Source organism: Telopea speciosissima, chromosome 1, assembly GCF_018873765.1.
Source record: "Telopea speciosissima isolate NSW1024214 ecotype Mountain lineage chromosome 1, Tspe_v1, whole genome shotgun sequence".
Classification (NCBI taxonomy): Eukaryota; Viridiplantae; Streptophyta; class Magnoliopsida; order Proteales; family Proteaceae; genus Telopea; species Telopea speciosissima.
The window spans coordinates 32,327,389-32,351,514 of NC_057916.1; the positions used below are offsets into that span (position 1 = coordinate 32,327,389).

At 39.1% G+C, this 24,126-nt stretch overlaps 2 protein-coding genes and 1 long non-coding RNA gene across 5 annotated transcripts in view; 1 reads left to right on the forward strand and 2 right to left on the reverse strand.

Moving 5' to 3' along the window:
* Positions 1 to 18,170, reverse strand: part of LOC122642884 (imidazole glycerol phosphate synthase hisHF, chloroplastic) — a 33,694-nt gene extending 15,524 nt beyond the window's left edge. The window contains exons 1-14 of one of the 3 annotated variants that reach the window (XM_043836507.1): positions 17,961 to 18,170; positions 17,798 to 17,880; positions 17,317 to 17,411; positions 13,995 to 14,098; positions 13,339 to 13,508; positions 13,122 to 13,236; positions 12,481 to 12,536; positions 12,353 to 12,388; positions 11,911 to 12,009; positions 3,373 to 3,435; positions 3,220 to 3,282; positions 3,018 to 3,100; positions 2,738 to 2,846; positions 2,593 to 2,646 (exon numbers count right to left, since the gene is read on the reverse strand). In XM_043836507.1, the coding sequence (XP_043692442.1) occupies positions 2,593 to 2,646; positions 2,738 to 2,846; positions 3,018 to 3,100; positions 3,220 to 3,282; positions 3,373 to 3,435; positions 11,911 to 12,009; positions 12,353 to 12,388; positions 12,481 to 12,536; positions 13,122 to 13,236; positions 13,339 to 13,508; positions 13,995 to 14,098; positions 17,317 to 17,411; positions 17,798 to 17,880; positions 17,961 to 18,117 (1,287 nt within the window). In that variant the 5' untranslated portion in view covers positions 18,118 to 18,170. Of the gene's footprint in view, positions 1 to 2,592; positions 2,647 to 2,737; positions 2,847 to 3,017; positions 3,101 to 3,219; positions 3,283 to 3,372; positions 3,436 to 11,910; positions 12,010 to 12,352; positions 12,392 to 12,480; positions 12,537 to 13,121; positions 13,237 to 13,338; positions 13,509 to 13,994; positions 14,099 to 17,316; positions 17,412 to 17,797; positions 17,881 to 17,960 lie in introns of all 3 variants that reach the window. The other 2 variants (XM_043836499.1, XM_043836514.1) reach the window with 2 other exon arrangements.
* LOC122642903 lies at positions 3,445 to 3,910 on the forward strand. The gene is made up of 2 exons (XR_006330127.1): positions 3,445 to 3,805; positions 3,837 to 3,910. It is a non-coding gene; the product is annotated as an uncharacterized LOC122642903 (long non-coding RNA).
* Positions 18,171 to 20,276: 2,106 nt separating the features above from the next.
* On the reverse strand, positions 20,277 to 23,420 carry LOC122648826 (40S ribosomal protein S15). Its single transcript, XM_043842068.1, has 4 exons — positions 23,350 to 23,420; positions 23,011 to 23,156; positions 22,855 to 22,912; positions 20,277 to 20,827 (listed from the first exon to the last, which is right to left on the reverse strand). The coding sequence occupies exons 1-4, from the start codon at positions 23,350 to 23,352 to the stop codon at positions 20,579 to 20,581; spliced, it is 456 nt and encodes a 151-aa protein (XP_043698003.1). The 5' UTR covers positions 23,353 to 23,420; the 3' UTR covers positions 20,277 to 20,578.
* Positions 23,421 to 24,126: the final 706 nt, after the last annotated feature.

A 24,126-nucleotide genomic window follows, 5' to 3' on the forward strand; every position in this document is an offset into this window, starting at 1 on the left:
GATCCTGCTTCTCTAGTCTCTTCTGATCTCCCTATTGTCATTCGTCAAGGTAAGCGTTACTGTACCCAAAACTCCTTAGCTGCTTATCCTATTGAGTGGTATGTGTCCATTTCTCATCTTCCTTCTCCATTTCATAATTTTGCCTTTCCCTCTCTACTAATTCTGTTCCTCACAATCACCGTGAGGCTATTTCTCATCCTAGCTGGAAGGAAGCGATGGACACTGAAATGGAGGTGTTATTATCTCAAGGCATATGGACTCTAGTGAATTTACCTCCCAGTAAGGACCTTGTTAAGAATCGTTGGGTTTACACTATCAAATACAATCCTGATGGTTCTGTTGAACGTTTTAAGGCCCGTCTTATTGCCAAAGGATAATCTCAGACATACAGTGTTGATTACTTTGAGACGTTTTCTCCCATCACATGCCTGAATTTTGTTCGTGTCCTTATTTCTCTTGCCGTTAATTTGGACTGACCCTTCTATCAGATGGACATTAAGAATGCTTTCCTCTATGGTGATTTCTCGGAGGAAGTTTACATGGAGCAACCACCTGGGTATGTTGCTCAGGGGGAGAATTGTGCAAAAGTATGCAGACTACATAAAGCTATCTATGGGTTGAAGCAATCCCCTAGAGCACGGTTTGACAAATTCAGCACTATTGTCACTCACTGTGGTTTTTCTCAGTGTTATTCTGATCACTCTATATTTGTGCGACACAAGGATTCCAAGGTTGTAGTAATGTTTGTTTATGTAGATGATATAATCATATCTGGGAATGATGTTTTATAAATTGCAGCAGCCAAATCATATCTACATCAGCATTTTCAAATGAAGGACTGAGGTCCTCTTCGATACTTCCTTGGAATTGAGGTGCTATCCAATAAGAAAGGTATCAGTCTGTCACAAAGAAAGTATGTTTTGGATCTTTTATCTGAAATAGATATGCTTGCATCCAAACCTGTTGATGCTCCTATGGACCCTCACCAGAAGCTTGGAACTGATGATGGAGAAGATGTTGAGGATAATTATCAGTACAAGAGACTAGTGGGTAACCTTATTTATTTGACTATTACTAGGCCAGATATCTCCTTTGTTGTCGGTGTCCTCAGTCAATTTATGCAATCTCCCAAGAATCCTCATTGGGAGGCGGCTTGTTGAATCTTAAGATACTTGAAGGTGCCCCTGGAAAAGGGCTTATTCATAAATCACATCAAAAGGTTGATTTGGTAGGGTTCTCTAACGTTGACTGGGCTGGCTCCGCCAGTGATAGAAGATCCACTACTGGTTAGTGTACCTTTGTTGGAGGTAACCTAGTCACTTAGTGCAGCAAGAAACAAACTACTGTGGCATGCTCCAGTGCCGAACCTGAATATAGAGCTATGGCTCACACTGATGTTGAAATTATGTGGTTGAAGTCTTTACTCAAAGAGTTGGAGTTTCCAATTACCTCTCCTATGAAGATATTTTGTGATAATCAAGCTGCTATCTATTTTGCTAGCAATCTAGTGTTCCACAAACGTACCAAACTTATTGAAGTTGTTTGTCATTTTGTACTAGAAGTTGTTATGAAGAAATTATTGGTCACTCCGTTCGTCTCCTCCGGTGATCAGCTTGGTGATATGTTCGCTAAGTCTTTGTTCACTCCAACATTCCGAAAGGGTTGTTCCAAGCTGGGCATGGGTGATTTGTATGCTCCAGATTGAGGGGGAGTGTTAAATTATAGATATATGTAACCATGATAGGGGGAGTGAGGGAGTCCCTCTATTGTGGATTCCTTCTTTACTCTCTCTTTCTTATCTTATTCAATTTTCCTAATTATGTTAGGATTCTAGGTACTATAAGTCGAGTCTAGTAGTCTAGTCTTCTTCTATTTTCTTTGCTTTGTACTTTCCTAGCCTAAATAGGAAAGCTTCTTGTAATATATTGGCTATCTATAAATAAGATTGGAAAGGTGGAGGCTGTCATCGGTTGTTGAACTCTCTGGTAACCTCTTTTCTCCTCTTCCTCAATCTCTTTTCTTGGTTGTGCTGGTTCTCTCTTTCTGATAATTGTCACAAGGTGCATCTATGATGAGTTGAACTTGAAACCTATTACTACTTAAGTAGGGAAACACCAACCAATACACTAATTTGCGACCTCGCTATTTAGGAGTTTTTTTTTTTTCACTTCATTTTGTTCTGTTTTGACTATTCCAATTTTTTATTTTCCCAGGCCGTATTTGGGTTTTATACCCAGTCTGGTTCTAAAACTTTAGTAATAAGTAATAACACATAAATAACTAAAGCATATGGTCTTTGAAGTTATTATCTGCAAAAAAAGTTATCAATTGGACTAATAACAAGATGATAGTTTTGAGATACACTTTTATATTAAAAAGATAGCAACATCAAATTTCGTATCCGCCCAGACAAGAAGGATCGGTTAAAAGAGAAGGGAAAAGAAGTAGCAAGTATGAATCAACCTGGATCCAGTCACTTTGAGTATGTTAAAGAAGTAGCACACAAACCATGACCAGTTACAGCCATCAAATCGCATGCTCAAAAAATTGTGTAGAAAAGTAGTTTCAAAACAACTGGATAATCTCATATACCTGATTACCATACACTCTAGAAATCTGTTCTAAGCTGCTCTTCCCAGTCTTTACCTTAAAAATCATTTTCAAAAATATCAGAAGAAAGCGGGGGGGGGGGGAATGAGAAATCAAAGAAAAATTTTATGAAAAGTTGAGGGCATACTCCAGTTTTTAAATATGCTTCTGCAGCATAAACTGCGTCACTTCCAATGGAAATCTTATCTGCACCCGACCTAAAATATTCTGAAGCAACTTCCAAACTAGAATAATGCCTGAGGATACATATGAAAATTTTTACTCACTGAAGTAAGAGCCAATTTTCATTTGATTTTCTACCACTAACATGCCAAGGTATTCATGAAAAAGATCACAAAAAGCATAATGAATTATAAAGACCTAATAGTCAAATGTTAACTGGTTCAATTTAAGCACCAAAAGGTTACCTCCCATTCCCATCTGTGAAATCTCGTATACCGCCACCTACAGTTAAAGGTACAAAAACATTTTCTGATGTGTTGCGTAGCACCTATAATGCATGTCAAGCACTCAATGGTTAGAGATACAGATGAAACAAGATGTTAAAAGCCAACATGGAATCCCATCAGAAAAAATAAGAAACAGCAGTTCAAAAATTAATTTGGTCACCTGCAACATCGGCAAATCACCTAGAGGGAAGTCACGGAAGCCAGTTATATTCAGAAAACTAATCTGCAGCAGCAATGAAATGCTTAAAGCATTACGCCTTCAAAATCCAATCACATAGCCATAAAGGAAGAGCAAATAAATGAGGAAGCACACCTCATCAGCTCCATCTTTATAATATTGTCCAGCAAGTTCCACGGGCTTGCCAAGGTTCCTCACCTTTAGATTAAAGTGACTGAATCAGTTAAAAGACAACATGCAATTATACTACAATGATACAAGTACATCACAAACAAATCAAATCAAAACTCATTTTACTTTGTAGACTATACAATGAAAATAATGATAACAATTTAATGCAAAAACTGCCCACATTTGTTCTCTAATGAACAAGTCAGTAATGTGGTTTGGAGTCACCTATACATAGGTATCAGAAACCAGCAAAACAACAAGATCGCATACTAAGGAACATTTCCAGATTCAAGGAAAACCAATAAAACAGAATCAGAAACTCAGCTAGCTGAAACTCTTGTCGAAGGCTTTATTTTAATGACAGAATCAGATATCAAAAGCTTAGGGTAATCCAACGGTTGGAATCTGATATCTGAAGAATCCAACAGTAAATAGGAATTCCAAATACAAAATTTCAGAACCAGAACATGGAGAAACCTAAGACCTTATCAAGCACAACTCAGAAAAGGCTAAAAAACTGGTCGAGGGTATTATCAGTATAGGGGAATAACTCCACAAAATTTCAACCAATTCCAATGGTGAAATTGAGAGGTCTTGAGATTTCCTACTAGAACAAGGAATCTCAAGTATGATGACAGTCAAAGGCAGGAGTTGCTGATCTTGGAAGGGATGATGCGCAGAAACTAATAGACATTAGACACCACAATTACCCAACAGCAACTGAGAATCAAAAGAAGAAAGCGTGCATGGTTTAATAATCTGCCCTATAATCTGAAGAATAAGATAGAAGACACGAGAGGGATATGACCAAAGGAATCACCACCTATGGCCTGGACTGGAATCACCACCAGTCAGTCTATTGAATCACCATAACAGACATTTACAGCACCACCACAGTAAGCATTCCGAATCACCACAGAATAAATAAAGGCTGAAGCCTATTCTTATCACTCAAAAAACATGTACAAGGCTGTTGGCCTCACAAACTTATATAGAAGACTCCAAAAAGGAAAGGCCTAAAACAATTCTAAACTGATAAGGTAACTTAAACTAACTAGGAAACTGAAATAATAAAAGAGAGAGAATGAAATAAGGCTGGACTCTTAGAGACCTATTCCAGCCTAACTAAAACACTTAACAACAAATAAATAAAGAAATAGGACTCTACCTAGGCTAAAACACTTAATAACAAATTAATCCCGTATTCAGCATTAAGACCCCAAATATGGGCTTAAGACCCATTACATCAATAAACCTGAAAATAAAAAGGCCAAGGCTTATAGAACCCAACCATGGGCCAAAATAAAGTCTTATGAGACCCAATTGGCCTAATTGGGCAATATTAACTGCATCAGTTAGTTCAAATAGAGACCAACAGCTAAATGATAATTTGCAATTTACAAGTTATATCAATTGGATTTTTTACTAGACAAAACTCATAGTGGGTGTGACAAAAACAAAAAAGCTCACCCATATTGATGGGTGCTGGTCTTAAATGAACAAGTGAGGAGTATTATGCATACGTAGCTTAGAGATATTGAATATTCCAATATCCATCAGGTTCAAATTCATCTTACCCACAATACATTAAGTTAAAACAAACAAAAGAGAATAGATTAGAAAGCTCTCAGCATCTTAAGAATATGATATGAAGTAGGCAACAATTGTACACATGATGATATAAGTTTTTCAAACCAAAAAATGTCAACATATAATCCAACTGGCTCACTTCATTTCCTTCCTCCCATGCCTCTTTTGATGCCCAAGGTATTTCTGACCATAGCCCTATCACCGTCCTCATCCACCCCTACATCTCATTTGGCCCCAAGCCGTCCAAATTCTTTAACATGCGGTCCTCTCACCCATATGTTTTTCTCTGTAGTCTGTGATGCCTGGAGTAAGCCAGTCCATGCCCACTTGGCTCCCCTCGTTGCCTTCTCTAGAAAGCTTCGAAATGTCAAAAGTGATCTCACGGCTCGGAATTCCTCTTCGTTTGGTAACATCTCCTCCTGTGTTGCTGACCATGGGGTCAATCTCACTAATCTTGAGTCTCGCCTCCAAATCAATTTCTTCAATGTCACTCTGGCTATTGAGGAAATTTTGGGTTCCTCTCTGAGCTCCTCTCTTTGTTGGCCTAAGAGGAGAGCTTTCTCCATCAAAAATCTAGAGTCAAATGGTTGAATCTTGGGGACTCCAACACTTCCTTTTTCCACAGGTACTTGAAAGCTCGCACTAACTTCAATTTCATCTCCAAGCTCTTGACCAGTGATGGCTCCCTCATCTCCTCAGTTGAGGAAATCAAAGCTGAATCTGTAAACTTCTTCTCCTCCATTTTCAACACCCCCTCTGCTATTCCAGATGGCCTCCTTAACAAGTTCACCCCTCCCTCCATGTCTGCCTCCCTTTGTTCCATCCCCTCTAAAGAGGAAATCCTCTCCGATATCCTCGGTCACAAAGAAAATTGTTCCCCCGGTCCTGATGCCTTTAGTATGGGGTTCTTCTCCTCCTGTTGAGATATCATCAAACAAGACCTTGTTAAGACTATCCGAAGTTTCTTCTTCAACCCCAGTCAAGTCAAAGGTATCAACCAAACCTTTTTTTCCCTCATCCCCACGCAAGAAGGTGCCTCCTCTCTATTTGACTTTCGTCCCTTCCCCCTTTGTAACCTCCTATACAAGTTTATTACCAAAGTTCTTGCAAACCATCTTAAGTTGGTGGTTGATTCCCTTGTCAATGATGATCAATCAGCTTTCATTTCCGGTAGATGTATCTCCAACAACATTCTTTACAATGAGCAAGTTGGAGGCTTTGACAAAAAATCTCACCCTCCCAACCGCTCTTTTGAAGATTAACATCCATAAAGCTTTCGATTCTCTGGCTTGGGACTTCATTACCAGTGTTTTGGACCAAATGTCCTTCCCTCTTGCCTTTATCAATTGTCATTGCATCTCCTCTCGTCGCTTCTCAGTACTCATTAATGGGTTCCCCCACAGGTTTCTTTGCCTCCTCTGTTGGGATCCATCAGGGTTGTCCACTCTCCCCTTATATCTTCACTTTGGCTCTTGAAGTTCTTTCTAGAAGTCTCCAGTCTAGTATGAACCAGCACCTCATCTCTCCCATGCCCAATTGCAAGGCCCTCAAGCTCTCTCACCTAGCCTTTGCCGATGACATCATGATCTTCTCCAAAGATGATATCCCCTCAGTTGATTCCATTTTGTCATGTTTGCGTCAATTTGAAAGCATGTCAGGCCTCCTTATAAACCATTCCAAATCTTTCCTTTTCCTAGTTGGTGTCCCTGACTCTGTTAAGGCTTTTCTTCTAGAGAAATCCAGGTTCTCCTTGGGGAGCCTCCCAATTAAGTATTTGGGCATTCCTTTGATCCCCTCCAGTTTGACTGCTCACCATTTTGCCCTATTTTAGACCACTTGCGTAAGAGGCTCTACCTTTAGAAGGGCAATCTCCTTCCCTTTGTTGGCTGTCTTGAGTTGATCAGATCTATGCTTCAGTCCTCCTATATTTCTTGGCCTGACATTTTTGGTCTCCCGCAGTCCACCATTTCGAAGTTGGAGTCCCTCATGCCTGCCTTTCTTTGGAAGGGCTATGATTCCTCCTTATTTCTTTGCCCTATTAGTTCATCCACCATTTACCTCCCTAAAGCAGAAGGGGGCCGTAGCTTGAGACAGATCAAAGATGTCAAAAATGTTGGTATTCTTAAGCTTATTTGGAAGATTGCAGCTAGACAGAAGAGTATTTGGGTCTATTTCCACCCCCTCCGCAATGATTCTATTTGGTTTGTTTCTCCCCTCTCAGATGTTTCTCGGGTCTGGAGAAAAATCCTGCAACTCTAACCTCGTGTTAGGCTATTACTTCCCAGATTGATGATGGATCCTCTACCCGTTTCTGGTCGGACCGTTTGCACTCCCTAAGAATCCTTCACTCAGTTAGTGATAGTACTATTTACAGATTAGGTTTCAACAGGTTGGATTTGATCTCGGATATCATTCAGTTTTATGTGCGCCCCCCCCCCCCTCCTCCTCCTTATTGGCCATTTGGGCTGCTCTTCCTAGTATCTGCAGAAGGCCATCCGCCAGTGACGATTTGGTTTTGTGGTCGGCTTCTTCTTCTTGTTGGTTCAGTGCCAAGTCAGCTTGGGATCTTATCAGGGCTTGGGGTTCCTCTATACCCTGGAGTAGTATGGTTTGATTCAAAAAGCACATCCCTCACCACAGCTTCACTATTTGGAGAGCTTTCTCATGATGTCTCCCTACACAAGCCTTTCGCATGGAACGTCAGATCTCGGTCAGGGTTTTAGGTCTCGGTTTCGCCCCTAGTTTCGCCAGGCCACGAAACCAAGATATACCAAGATCTCGATGAGATGATGCATTTTTTTCCCATGTCAACTTGGTGGTGGGTTTCGGTGGCCATATGGCCAAAGTAGGTCCTGAAACTTGACATCCACCCTATTTTAGGCCTTCTTAACACAATGGAAAAATTAGTTTTTACAAATTCAAACCCAAAATGGTACTTTCACTTCGGACCCTAGGTTGATAGTCTACAGCGTATGTGAGGTCTACTCTAGGCTAAGCCACACAATATTTAGAACTCATATAATTAGAGGTGTAAAACAACTTAAATAAGCATTAGGAATTAAAATACATCAAACCATAAACCATTTAAGCATTAGGCATCATATTCATATTTCATAATCATACATGGTGATGGTTCGATGGTTTTTTAATAATTATTAGAAACTTGGAGCGAGAGTAAAAGACAGATTAAACAAATACAAGTGTAAGTGTGTAACAAGTCCTACCATTTGGGAGTAGCTAGTACTGAAACGAGTGTCAGGCCGGATCATCATAACGACCACGTTGTTGTTGTTGTTATCGAATCAAGCTCTGCCCTGATTGAGTCACAAAGGCCGGCCAGACATAGTATGCTGGAAGTAACGCTCGAAGTCGTCCCAACAGCCCTATAAACTGAATCATCAGCGTACTGGAGGTACCCTAACCTACAGTATAGATCTCCGAAACGTAAGGAACTCGATCGAGAGCCACCGCTACTAGATGGTGCCCGTGAACCCGAACCGGCACCAACATGTATGGCTGGGGGCCAGGACTCCAAACATGTTTTCCATAAAACCTGACTCAGTGTGTGATTGAACCTCATACTCATAGGCAGAGGGTAATGATGATGAAGACCCGGCCTGCCCAAAGGCCGCAAACTGACTATACCCAATATAGTGACTATACACGGAATTGGTGCTCCCCGTGCCATATATGGATGATGGTGTAAGGCTGTAAGCCATTACTCCCCATGATGAATACCACTCTCCATACTCATGCTTCCAATACTGTCAGTCAAGCTCCTAATCTTGTCATCCATGCTATCTTGCTGCTCCCCAACTGATGGTGCGAATCGGCAACGTGAGCCTCTCCTTTAGGCAAGTCCACCATGGACCTCATCCTGGTTTATGGAGAGTGGTGAACCATTTTTTTTTCAATTTTTTTTGCAAGAAAATCCTTTTATTTTACAGAAAAATAATTCCGCCCATCAATCCATAGATTGGTGGACATTGTATCACATATAATAAGTACATAATCAACAAACAAGTATTCGTCATGTTTCTATGAAAAAAATTGTTTTTGAGATGAATAGCTACCTAAAAGGGTTCTTGAGATGCAATGCAACTACCAAGAGAGATGTTGAAGCTTCAATCTTCAGTTGGAGGTGAGATTTGCCCCAAAAAAACAACCAAACAAGCACGTTGTATGTGTTTTCCCTTCACAGCAGACCGAGAGAGGCGAGACAGAGCGAGATTTCGACTATGGGGTCGAAATCTCGTCAAGAGGAGGGTTTTATATCACTTAAGTTGGTCTAGACCGAGATATAGGTCGAGATCTCGGCAAGATACCGAGATCTCAGCCGAGATATTGGAACACTTTGATATCGACTATGGTCACGTCTCGAGACTTGCCAAAACCGAGAAAATAGCGAGATCTTGAACCATGATCTCAATCCCTCCTAGCTGCTGTCTCTATAGGAATGCTTTTGAAGATGTGGATCATCTATTCTTTTCTTGTCCATTCTCTTCCTCGGTTTAGAAAGACATTCTTTCCAAATGCTACCCTCATAGTAGAAGGATCCTACCTTTCGATAGAGATTGGATTTAGGTGGAATTGTGGATATGTCCTTTGGAGGGAAATATTGTTGTGAGGTGGTGGGTAAACTGGCTTTCGGTGCTGCCATCTATCATATCCAGTTTGATACTCTTCGATGTTAAAGCCAAGATTGATGCGGACCCCTCTAAGTGTGTCAACACCCCTAGAAATAGGCTTATTGTAAGCTCTTGGAACCTCTCCCCTTCTTTGCTTCAAGCCTCTGCCTTCCCTCATCTATAAAGGCTGGGCCTTGTATATGGTATTCTCTTTGTTTCTTCTTTCGTAATGAATTATTTATTCACCCAAAAAAAAAAGATTGGTCACTTATTCCATGAGAAATATGAAGAAATTTGGGCAGTCATGTTTTATTTCAGATCAAAACTAAATAAAATAAAGCCCCTAATGAGTAAGGTGTTCCAGATTTAGATTCTTTCCAAATACGTCGGCAATACAACCCTTCACTTGGAAATACTTGGAACAAGTAAAACAGCTCTAACTCATTACGAGAGAAGGTCCAGCCAAAAGAAAGAGTCCCACTCAGTGAAAACTGTTAAATAGGCTTATGCATCTAAAGAAAATTGAAGGTCGTACGATTCATGAGCTGAAGAGTGATGAATAGAGCTATCCCATGAAAGTGGTGGGCTTGAGGATTGGCCAAAAAAATACTCAGAGTCAGCACTATGTAGGAGGGTTATCACTTGTAAATTGAAATGAGTTTCTAATGGGGAGCAGGGTATGCATGGACTACATGGGAATACCCATGAACAATCATGTTGATTCCTCGTCGTTATTAAAGTGAGGCACTTTCAAGATTGGACATGGAGATGGGCTTCATTTCCGTGAAAATCATTATTGTGAGATGAGATGATTATGTAGGTTTGCTTCCTCCAAAGGGCCTGACAGTGAATGATTATTTCAAAAGAAATGGTGGGAAGTAATTTGAGGCCCAATTGTCAGGAGGGACCTTAGACAATAAATTGGAGGGATGTTTTATACTTTTTCAGAGGTTGGAGAACCCTAAGTTGTGGATCAAGAAGATATTAAAACTAGAGTTTATTTGTTTCATCTTTGGATGACACTATTTTGAAGGGAAGAATAGAAAAATCAGAACTGAATTCCACTCCAGTGAAGCCCATCCGATTTAGAGAGCAAAGTCATTATCTGAAGATTCTGAACCAGTGTTTTGGACAAGGATTTTTACCATCAAGCTTACTCAATACCTCCTCAGCCATTATGAACAGACTAAGTAGAGAGGCCCTTTCTTCGAGCCCTCTTATTTAGAGAACCTACAGGTTTCACAATCCCAGGTCCCACACCTCAGGAGGCAACCACATTAGAGAATCAACAGTTGCAGAGACTTTTTTAATCAAATCACTCCACAGGTTAGTTAAACCAGACTTCTCTAGCACGTTGAAGATGAGTTTCCATTTGATTCTACCATATTCCTTTTCCATATTGAGCTCCAACATTAAATATTTTGGATTTCCAACCAAGTCATTAACCAATTTCTAGGCCAAAACAAAATTCTCCAAGATATTCCTATATCTGAGTAATGCATCTTCTCAGCCAAGATCAATTTAGGGAGAATCAAGCTCAGCCTATTACCCATAATTTTCCAATGATTTTGTTACATCAAATTACATAAACTATTAATCCGGAACTCAGATAGCTCACCAGGCCTTTCTACATTAGGATTGAAAGTTAAAAGCAAAAAATCTGCAAACCTGCAAAGTCCCTTAATCATCTGATCACCTTCCTTGAAATTTTCCCAGACTGCGTTATACACATCTTGTTTAATCCTAGTAACTATCAAAGAAACTGAATAACCATACACATACTAGATACCGTAACCTTCACCTCTTCATCTCTGAGGTTCCCAAGGAACCAAAAGATGCTTTTGTAGCTTGACCACGAGATACATATTAATAGCAGGAAATTCTCAAAGAAGATAGTTGAGAGAAAAGAGAGAATGATATGGCTTGTCCATGAGACAGAGGCCACCGCTTTATTTATAATCAAAGATCATTACAAATCTGGAAATAAATCCTAACATAATCAACATGTGCAACCTGTGCATAATGAACCTAGATACTCTAGTGTATCTGGGTCCGGGTCATAGGTCAGTAGGTCATCCGTTAACAAAGATCCATTTAGCTTTCAAGCATTAGGGACATTACAAGAAAGAAAGATTTGAGATTTAGAGGGATCCATTCCAACAGTTATTGTTATGAGCTGCCTTTTGACCGTTACATTATCCTAATAATTCAAGACCCCAGCTGGATAAAAAATTATATGGAAATCCAGAATAGAAGATATAAAACCAAATATTCCTTGTCCTACCTCATTCTCCTTTGTATGCTCTCTTACATCATACTGATCTCCTTTGGTTACAACAAGATCTCCTTTGTCATTTGTCCTCACATCGAGGCATGCAATTACCTGATTTTAGAGTAGGATTAGTTAATAAAATCACATTCGGTAGAAGAAAAAAAAGGGCGTACCCAGTGCTCAAGGCTCCTGCCACTGTGGGGTCTGGGGAGGGTCATAATGTACGCAGCCTTACACCCGCTTCGCGGAGAGGCTGTTTCCAGAGACTCGAACTCGTGACCACTTGGTCACAATGGAGCAACCTTACCAATGCACCAAGGTCCACCCTCAAAAAACAAAGTCGAATATGTTGATTTAAAAGAAAAGTCATAAGCTAAGCAGTGATAATTTCAACCAAGTCATAGAAGAATGATACAAATAATGACATAAAAGATTCCATGGGAAGACTTCTTACTCTCTTAGCAAGTTTTGAAGCTTTCCTTCCAGCTGGCTGCTGTATTATGGGTGAAGCTCTCAGATGTCAGGCAATCCAACAGAGTACTAGTAAAATATATTATATGCATATATTAGTTTTGAAGCTACCTTTGTCACATCAGACTTTGAATCCAAGAACCTTCTCAATATGGAAAGACCAGCATCTGAAAAATTAATATCCCTCGCACATAAGTATGAATACTAACTACAATAAATGATGGTAATAGGAAGACGGACATAAAAGATGATTTAGATAACGGATGATATGAGTTGCAACAAGAAACACTTGATAACAGGTTGCATAATGCAAAATTAATAGGCCAACTAGATTGAACTGTAGGCAGATGGAGAATGAGGAGAACAAGAAGCTAGAGGCTAGTGTTAGATTCATTCTAACATAATATAAGAATTTCTAAAGCAGACTAAATTTTGATCGATCACCAGGGATTAAAGTATTAGTTGAGAGCATGGAATTACTTTTAAAAGAAGCATAGTTCATGCATATAGAAACTTATAGATAAGGCACATGAAATTGGACCATACTTGTTTTCCAATTTAACTGGTCTAAAACATATCATTAACAATTGATGCAAGAGCCTCCATAGCAAGTTGACAGCTAAGTACACAGCGTGACTAATGGTCAAAACATAAGCAGATAGAATTTTTTTTTTCTTTGGGGGGGGGGGGGCAGGGGGGAGGGGCAGAAACTACTGACTAATGAGAACTATTAAGAAGAAACAATATCTTACTTCCACTCTTTTCCGGGTGAAACTGAACAGCATGCACATTTCCCCTTCTGATAGAAGCAATGAAATTGTCTCCATAATTGCATGTTGATGAGATCCAGTCTTTGTTAGCATTTGACTACCCAAAAAAAAATACATAGACTAATCAGATTAGAAACCTAAATGCTGAGTAAATACTGCATAACGATAAGCACTGAGAACTAGACAAGGAGACTGATACAGGCATTGCACGGTATGAGTGAACAAAATAGACATGACGGCCTCCAATATCATCCAAAATGCCCGAGTCCTTTGTAATTTGAACAGCATTCCAGCCAATATGAGGTACTCTGAAGCCACTAGATGAGTCAAAACGTCCCACCACACCAGGAATCAAGCCAAGACCTTTTACTGAGAAGAGTGTAACACAACTGTCAATTTAATTCTTGAAAATAGGACTCATTATCTTCACTTCTACATCAAAACACTAGGACCTCAACTGCGTAATGGCTCCAAGCCTTCTGGATAAGGTAGTATTTGGGAATAGTATACTAACAATGTAGGAGAGTACTTGAATACATTAAGTAACCAAACCAGATGGAGTGAGTAACCTCCACATTCTTTGAACCAATATGCATATGATGACTTACCATAGAAGCATACCGGCGACATTTTAAAAAACAAAAAAAAAATTATATGATGCAATGAAAGGGGGTCAATTGAAAATAGTTGCCATCAAGTAATCAAACAAGGAAAAGAGAGAAACTATTTCCCCATATTGTTTCCTAAACAAGAAAAACTGTTTATTAATGATTTCATCACATGAGAAGGAAGTGCTCAGGAGAACAACTAGAAGAAAAGAAGACGATACTGGGAAAAACATGAATCCAACATAACCTGGTCCATTCTCTTCACTACACTCAAAAAGTAACTGAAGTCCAAGACAAATCCCTAAAAAGGGTCGACCATTTTCTATATAAGTACAGAGTGCTTCAGCCATCCTGCAAAACATAGATTCCAGAATAAATTAAGAGTCATGTTTTTTTTAAGTGAAAAGTGGTAATACTAATACAGAGAATCCAATTATTGAAGGAAACTGAGAGGTTAAACTCCAATATTCTTTAGCATTATATATTTATTCTATACATAATTATTCTAGAAGACAATGAATCAAAATTATTATATAAAAAACTATTCAATTTGGAAGTGGCAAGGTTAATGATTTGCAATCCAAACTAAACAATTATGCCGACTTATCCACAATCCAGCCATTCAATTTAGTCAAAGAAGGGAATCACATGAAGCAACGTTTCAAGCAAATTCAATCCACCAACAATTTTCAGCATACTATAACTTATGCTTCAGAAATCAATAAATTCATTTTCGATCATCATCATTGTTTTTTCTGTCTGAACCTTATCCCAACCATTTACAGCCAGATGCACCAATAAGATTCTATTATTTCACTCTATTTTTGGCCATATTTTTTGTGGCAGTGTGAGTCTCACATGAATCAAATATTTCTACACTTCAGTCCATATCCTTTTCAAACTAATTGTTCTTGTAGAGAATTCTTGTATGAAACACTCCTTGTCCCAACACAACATCATGGGGTGTTCTGGATGCCCCCAAAAGGTAACAACAAACTCAGCCTTATCCCAACTGGTCGGCTACATAGATCCAAACAAACCAAGGTAGGGAAAACTGAGGTCTAAACAAAAAAAGAGGAATGAAGAGACGAGAAATGAGATGAGAAATGAAAAATGGAAAATGACACACAAAAGATGGAAAATAAAAGGAAAGTGAAATATGAAAGTAAGAGGAAACACAGCCCAACAAGGCAGGAGAATCTTAGCTAAATGGGATCTGGTACATGGATCCTTGCCCTCCAGTACGCTCTATCCGAGTTCATACCTAGTACAAGACCTGGTGATGTAGATCGAAATATGAAGAAAAAAAGACCAAAACATTGTTCATATTACTGTTCACGTGAACAGTATCACAGCCCCTATTTGCCTTGTGTGGAGATGCTTTTTAGAAGATCTTGTGGTCCCATCACGTGGAGAAAGATCCTATCCTAATGCTGCAAGTTTAGTTTCTATTTTCAGTTTTAGAAAGCTTATTTTATTTCATCTAGGTAGCTTCTAAATTTAGTTAGTTTCTATTTTTGTTTCCTTGTTTGTTTAGAAGGTTGGAGACTATAAAGCCTTAGTTTTTATTTTTCATTAGTTTCTATTTTCTTACTTTCTATTTTTGTAAGCTTGCCTAAGCTATAAAATTGGCACCCATTGTCAAAAAGAGTCAACAATTCATTAATAAAATTTACAAGCAATGCTTGCCTCCAATTCTGAGAAAGAATTTTCCTTTCAATAGCTGAGATAGCTGTGGGTGAGAGACCCAAGGCTGAGATAGCCTACCCCCCCCCCCCTCCTATCCCTAGCCCCATTTCTGTCTATCCTTCTGTTTTCTTTTTTTGTTCTTCCAATCGACCCCTACTGCTGCTGCCATCTTGTACCTGCAATAAACTGCTGCTGGAGAACTCCTTGAAGACTTGAATCAATCCACACTCATCACCAAGCACTACTGCTGCTGCTGTTTACACAATCAAGTGAAGGACTGCTGCACCTGTGATCTCAGTTATAACCAGAATCTGCTGCAAACTTCAGACTTGAATAACTTTACAACCAGCCATTAGAATGGGCTGATATTTGGAGCACAAACCACCCTTGCCTAGGCCTTCACTCGATCCTACTTTGGAGTCATTCCTGCTGCTGGTTTGGTCCTTATTCACTAAGTTACTAATTCTGATTTAGTTTCTCTTTTGGTGTTTTGCTGCAACTATTATCGATCCTACTGTAGAGTGGTTCTTAGTTGAACTCCTTCTACATTACCTAGACTATGCATGTCCTTCCTCATAACTTCTCCTATGAGCATTTTAGGCCTGTCCCTAGCTCTTTTAGTTCCTTCAATCGGGATCATATCACTCCTCCTTACTGGGGCGTCTCTAGGCCTCCGTTGAACATGACCATACCACCTTAAATGACTCTCTCGGAGCTTGTCATTGATCCGGGCAACTCCCAAGTCAGCTCTAATACATTCATTCTTTATTTTATTCTTCCTAGTTATTCCGCACATCCATCTTAACATCCTCATCTCTGCTAAACAAAGCTTCTCAACATGACACTTATTAATCGGCCCAACATTCTGCTCCATACATCATAGCCGGTCGTACAATAGACCTATAGAACTTTCCTTTAAGCTTTAAAGGAATACATCAGTCACACAGCACTCCAAACGCACCTCTCCACTTCATCCATCCCACCTTATTCTCTGTGACACATTATCCTCTATGTGACCCCAAATATCTAAAATAGTCACTTTGTGGTATCTCAAAGTATTCACTTTATAGTTCTATCACTCTCTCTAACCTCTACATGTTGATGGTTAGTTCCTCATAAGGCTAATAAGCCTGTATAGCACCCACAAAATGAACTGTTGAAAACCAACAAATTTTTGTACCTCTTCCTACTCAATATGTTTAACATTGCAAAGTCAAGGATGAAGGATCATACTCCCCATATTTTTCTCATTCCCCACCCCCCAAAACCAATGCTTTTCATGCATCCTCTCATATATCCATCCAAAATTCTTTGCATACTCTCAACCACAAATATGTTATACATTTACCTTATTACTACTTGAAAACAATTAGCTGGGACTAATGATTGTCATATTTCCCTTGATTTGCTTCCCTTTTTGACCCTCTCCATGTAACTAGAGTCGCAGATCTAGTGCATTCTCTAATGTTTCCGAAATCACCGGCATTGTTGTTTCCAGACAACTTAATTAGATTGAACTTGTAAAGTTTGCAGATTGTTGATCCGTGGAAGTGACCAATGATCAGTGAAAACTCAGGATAAGAAATTTAATTTTTAGTCACCAACATTAATAAGTGGATTTATTTTTTATATTTCACCTTCACCACCATGAAAGGACACCCCGGTCTGATTACTTATATCTAGAACTTTACTAAGAACCCACTCCGAGCCTGGGGACTTCTCAAGTTCTTCACACACCATGGCTACTAAAAATCATCATTTCCCAAGATGTTGCTTGAGCTTTTCTCTGTGCTCTGGTCTATCCTCGCCATCATGATGATACAAAAGAAACATGAAGAAACACGCTTCCTAAAATAAAGTAAATGAGATGAAGTTCTTACCCGGTCTGGTTCAGCACGTCCATTGCTGCAGCGAAGGCCCCAACACCAGGAAAAATAAGGCGATTTGCATTGAGAATGTCTTCAGGAGTTTGCACCTGTTAAAAGAAAAGAACATGGAACTTGCAAATATGAGTGAATTTGATCTAATATTTCACTTCAAACTCATCTAAATCATGTAATTCTATCATAGATACCATCACGTGACTACAAACTATGAATTTCCTGCAATTTCGATAATATATAAAGGCAATCACTATAAACTATTCTACTACTCCCACAATGATTCTTCTTTGGGTGGCCATACTTTATGACCGAATCAGTACCCATAAGTAAACCCTCTCAATTGGTCATCCAGACTCTTAGAATTTATAGTCTAGTGATCAAATACGAGTAGCTATCTCAGACCCAATAGAAGTTCATAGCCATGTTTTGATTCGAAATTAGAAAAAGATGCAGATGAACAATAAGATGTAATGCCCACATCCTTGATGTCGTAACCGAGAAATCGAATTGCATTCCTGACGCTTCGAACATTGCCGGCACCGTAGTCCAACAGAGTAACAACTGCAAACGAAGAATGATCAAGTTAGCGAGAGAGCTAACCAGAGAAAGGGAAGTAAAACCAGTGAGGGAGAAGTTATCACCGGAGCCTCCGTCGTTGACGGCAGCGCGAACTGAAAATTTTCTTGATTTGAATTTGAGACTTCTTCTGCAAATGTCACCATTGCGGCCGAGGAGAAGAGCAGGGGAAGATGATCGAAAGGGGTGAGCTTTTGCATTAACAAATGGCGCCGCCTCCATTTGCCAAATTCAAAACCACAAGATTGCTCAGTTTGGTTTCTGTTCTATTTTGGAGTTGTCTTGTACCTCAGTGTCCGGTTAAGAATTTAACTCTTCAGGACGAAATTACAGAAATGTCCCTCCATTTTATGAAAATTGGAAAAACACCTTGCAAAGCCAAACTTTTCCCAACTTCCGATCGAAGGGAAAAAGTGGTGTCTGAATGACCCCTTTTTTTTTCCCTTTTTAATCGGTGTAAATAGAAAATTCCCTTCCCCATGAGTATGAAGGAAAGAAATTAGAGAAAGCTCTCTAGACAATTGTCACGAGTTTCTGATGATATGCTCTGCTCTTCATGGAATGGACTGGTGTCTGCCCGTGAGGATGTTAATGATCATAAGATTATCACTCTCAATACATACACGTTCTATTCCACGAGCCAAAGCAAGTTGAATCTCTTTTCTAATAGCCAACGTCTCTGTGACACAGGCATAGGCATTCCCAATACCTTCTATGAAACAAAATAGATCTTGGTGCTGGTGTATTTTTCATATCGCACCAATCCCTATCAACCCCGAGTTTTCTCTACTAGTGTCATCCACGTTGATCTTGACAACATCTAGCGTTGGAGGATGCCATGAGATAAGGATTGGCTCTCTTCTTGTTCTTGCTGCTCTCTAGGTTTCCAAAAACTCGGATGTGAAATCCATGGCTTTCTTAATTATCTCCTCCACTGAAGTATCTGATTGTCGAAATATAAGCTCTAGTTCAAAATCTGATTGCCAAGTTAAAGACTCAAAGGCAAGCAACCAAGCAAATCATGTTTATTCTCCACATCTTATGGGATACGACACTTCTTCTGACCATCTCTTGTTTTATTCTCAAAAGTTAGGTTATAAAGTGTTTTTAAAAATAATTTGAAAATGACATATCCTTATGTCCTACTTATAAAAAAATGTCATATCAAATACATATTTCGAGTATACATGTGAAATGACAATATTAATCTTGTTGAGATAAGTTGTGTGTAATATTATAAGAATAAAAATATAAAATTACCTTTAGGGGGTGTCAATAAGAAAATCCTATTAATTTAAGAAGTTTGCTTCCCCATCACTATGCCTAGTGAAGTATAACTCTTTAATATTTGCTACATGGTAGCCATGTGATAGAGATCCAAGTATCTCATTGGTACAATTTCAGCTTAAAATGAGTAAAGAAAGTAGATAAAATTACAAAAGATGTCATTTTGTATTTTATATTCATCTCTATTTGATGGCATTGTAGTAATTTTACTACAACTTTAAATCAGAAATTGAGCAATTTTCCTTACTTCAAACTAAAATTTGTTGAGATAAACTACATGTGGAGTCCTCTATCACATGCACTAACCCACCATATACTACTAAGCAGTAAACATTGAAGTGTTATATTTCACTAGACATAGTGGCGCCTAGAAAGGATGAACTCATTTACAATGAGGCCCCTTAATGCCATATGAGTAGAGATGTGGTTGTTCTAACCATTAGATAGTGAAGTCATAGTCTGATTAGCCATGTGTTAAATTCTAGATTCAAATTCAACCACAATACTCACACGTATATTTATCCATTTTTACAGATATGTGACCACTATTATTCACTCTCTTGTGGTCTTGGATTTTTCAAAAAATTAGTGGTCTTGGATTTTTCAAAAAATTATTTTGCCATTTGACACACTTTGTTTAGCTTAAAATTTGGACGCTGAGTAAGAGACCTTGGGGTATAGTTGTCTACAAAATTTTGTCCCATTCGATCGGTCACATGACAGAAATTTGAGTCTATGTTGAAAAGGCTCTCAACACATACCATGCTGAAAAATATTCACCAAAAACTTATTAAAAAACCTTGAAACATATTTATTTATGAGAAAAAAACTGGGTATGCTAGTGGTATACCCCTATGTGTCTATCTCTCTCTTCCTCCCTTTGAGGGATAACATTCTCATTTCAAAGGGTGAAGAGAGAGAACACATAAAACAATCCTGAAGGACTCCGCAACAATGCAAACTTTGAAGGCTACCCCAAAAGTAATCCCGGGAGACAAATGGTAGAGGGAGGGGTTAAGAGGGCTCAATTGCCAGCGAATCAGTCGAGCAAAGACGTCAAAATGGGAACCTCTAATTGAGCAACCTTTAACAAAGAAATGCAAATATATTAATTTTCATATTTTACCTATTGAACCAATAACAAATAGTTCAGTAAAGGAAAATGATCTCTTAAGCTCTCTTCAACTAGACTGAAGCTGCTGCAAGCTCCAATTGTCTACCCCAAGAAGTTAGGAATAAAAAAAGCTCCGACTTTGAATCCAGCTAATAGAGGAATGAAACAACTCTAAAAAGAGTAGTCAAAATTCAAAAAAGGGGAAAAAAAGGAACTTGGACCAGACCAATCTTGGAGAAAATTCAGTCGAATGTCCAGTTGTCCAGGGTGCTGGTGAAAATCTCACTTGAGAGGAATGAACCTTGACGAGTGGGTAGCACCAATACCAGGTCTTCCATGCTTGACTGGCTTGTAAGAGATCGAGAACTCGGCCAAGTAATGCCCAATCATCTCTGGCTTGATTTCAACCTGGTTGAAGGTCTTGCCATTGTAAACCCCAATGATGCTTCCAATCATCTCAGGTACTATGATCATGTTACGAAGATGAGTTCTAACTGGCTCTGGCTTCTCACCAGGTGGGGCCTCTCGCTTCTGTTCAAGTAAATATAAAACAGAAAAATAAATATCACTAGAATCAAATGCTGATATTTATTTAATTCCACTGGATCACTGACTAAAGATCGTGTACAACAAATATCTCTAGCCAGTGAAAGAAAGTCCAGAAACTATCAAATTACTTATCAGAGAAATGGCAACCATGGTTTGTATCGAAGTATTATAAGACAGCATGAATACAACTTTGATTAAAACCAATCATAAGAGAGTACCTAGATGAAAAATAATCTAAACAGAAAGCATATAATAAATCACAATTCCCACGAGTGGTAACCTCTTAAGTAAATAAAGTATGGTTTCAAAAATAAAAAATCTGATCTTTTGACTGAAGATGGAGTATTATCAATAGACTACTAAGCCAACTTATTTCAAACAAGGCGCAGAGTGCTCACTATTAAGCATGATTTGATTGTCAGTTAACTGTGTCTATGAGATAATCTTTAAATAAACACAAGAAGGCTCATAATGGGGAGGATGTAAGAGAACCATTAGCAGCTACAGAGGAAGTTATATGCCAGTATAAAATAGAGAGGTTCCCGTGCAAAATAAGTTGTTAGGCATACAGAAGCAGAAACCATAGAAGAGAATCCCAACCCCCCCCCTCCCCCCAAAAAAGGGAAAGAAAAAGCTTGCAAAGATGAAAAAAACCACCAAACTCCAACAAGCCATTTACATCATGGATGAACATCAATCTAGACAAGCTTAAAAAAGATTGTAGCAAGTCATTGTGACAACAATAGCCACAACTAAGAAAATAACCAGTGTTTCGGAAATAGGTCCATCAAAATGCAATTGAGGCATAAAGTAGATCATTACACTCAAGTTATCAACCCCATGCTCCCCATTGCTAGCCATGAGCTGAGCAGTGAGACTTCCAGTCAATATTGGAAATCATTTCTAAATTCTAACAAAGAGCACTTGATTAGTTCAATCCTTTGATTCTCCAAATAAGGTTGGAAACTATTGTTTGTACTGATGTCTAATTTTTATTTTAAAAAAAAAAAAATATTTAAAAAAAAAAAAAAAAAAAAAATAAAAAAAAAAAAAAAAAAAACACCCCCCCCCCCCCCCCCCCCCCCCCCCCCCCCCCCCCCCCCCCCCCAAAAAAAAAAAAACAAAAAACTAGTGCACATACATATAACACACCGTCCAACCTTCAAAGTCAAATTTTCTCAACCTTCAAGAATCAATGTTCTGTTTCACATTCATAGCATGACCCATCAAGCGATAACAGAATGCAAGCATAGTCTGCTTAGTAATAGTCATCCAAGGAAAGAATTGAACTCAAATCACTTGCATGAGGACATCCTTGGACAACCAAATAGCATATATTCTGAAGCCCATGCCACTTAGAAGATTATCATTGAACTATAGAAGGTCAGGAAATACGACGAGACATATATCTTGAAAAACCAAGATCAGTTGACAAAGTCACAACCATCCTCAAACCCCTCAAAGTCAAGTCACTCAACATAGGTTGTTACGATTCCCAAAGGTAACAAAGCACCACCTCTAAAATGAAACAGGACATAACCCTACAGTAAATATCCTTCCCTAGCCAAAGTAAACTAGCAATTGCTTTATATTCCCCTAACAACTGACGTAAATCCCTGAGTCCGTATGAGGAACTCCAGACAAAAATAGAAGGCTTTGGTAAGAAAGCCCAAAATCCTTTTCCTTGATTCCATATACCAAAGCACACTTATCTTTACATTCAAAAGAAAAATTACAAGCCAGTAAAACTAAAAAGGTTCCGACAACACAGTTCAACAGAGATGTTCCAAAAAAAAAAAGAAAAAAACCACAGATAACACAAAAAACCCTTGCAAAAGTGGCTGATGCAAATCAATAGCCTAACCAACTCTTGATAGTGGAATTATAAATCTAATTAGCAGTCACAGAAAAATTGTAGTCATCCAGGAAAGCCAATTAACATTTTTATGGCTAAATCTCAAACATATAAACTCGAACCACAAATAGAAGGAAACGAAAAGAAATCTCACCGCCTTGCGGAGTTTCTTGATCAGAGCCATGGGCTTTCGCTTTAGACCTCGTTGGAACCTACGATAAGAATAAACAGCCGATAATTGTAGGTAGACCAAAGCAAAGGAAAAAAAAAAACCGGTACAACAGATAACTGTGATGTTTCCGAGTTTTACCTTCGGCGAGCCCGGGCTGTGAAGAGCTTAACAAGCTCGTCGGTAGACATGTCAAGCAGCGCATCTAAGTCGACGCCTCTGAAACTGAACTTTTTGAACGTTCTCCTCTTCGGCTGCCCTGAGGCAACATCTACTTCCACGTCCGCCTGAACAAAACAATTGATACTGGATTAGCATACACAAGTGCATATGTGCGTTTGTGTGACAGAACGTGACAGACAACAGTCTCGAATTCACCATGACTACAGGATGATAAGAGCTAAGGGATACACAAGTGAACTAAGAGTGCTTATGTGCATTTGTGTGACACAGCGTGAGAGACAACAGTCTCGTACTCACCATGACTGCAGGATGATAAGAGCAACGGGATCCTGAAACGATGAGGAGCTAGAAACCCTAATCCGCCCTGCAAATGGGTTGCTTTCGACGGATGGCGCATATATATATATTGTAGGGTTTACATTATAGGGATCACAATTGGATTGATTTGAGTGGTTATTCCATGGCTTGGTTCAAGTCTGATCCATTCGGTTCGGGTTGGGTTGGCTGACTTCCAGTTTTTGTATTAAAATCAAAACCATAGAGGCCCCGTTTGGTTGCAGTCTTTGGGAACGCTTCTAGTGTTCTTCTGTACTGTGGGAATAAAAAAAGAACAGAACTGCGTTTAGCAAATCCGGTCTGTTTTTACATGCTCATGGAATGAACTAGCGAAAACAACACAAAAAGAACAACTTAGACAAAAACTCTTTTTGGTGTTTCTTCGGTTCTTTCTACAAGTTGAAGGAACAAAACCTACTTTATATTCTTTGCTTTCTCGATAAAAAAAACCATCAAGATTACTTCCTCCCTCACAAGAACCCAAACCCTGCTCGAACTGTGAACTACCTCCTACCCCTGCTACAACTACTCCGCTCGTCTGCTTCACACATGGCACAGGAGCCTTCTCTATCGTTGCCCTTCTCTTCCTTCTTCCCTGAGTGAGTAAGCAAAGAAGATTGATGTGGAAATGCGACCAAGAAGGAAACCAAGTATGATGACCTCTTTCTTCTTATTTTTCCCATCCATTTGGGTTTAGGATTTAGGGTTATCTCGCAGGACGGGAAGTAGTGAGACCTT

Bases quoted from the DNA above. Each gene is read 5' to 3' on its own strand.
- LOC122648826 (XM_043842068.1), bottom strand. The intron at 22,913-23,010 runs GTAAAACTCGGA...TTCTTATCGTAG, and splicing joins ACAGCCCGGGCTCGCCGAAG to GTTCCAACGAGGTCTAAAGC. The intron at 20,828-22,854 runs GTGAGATTTCTT...TTACTTGAACAG, and splicing joins TCAAGAAACTCCGCAAGGCG to AAGCGAGAGGCCCCACCTGG.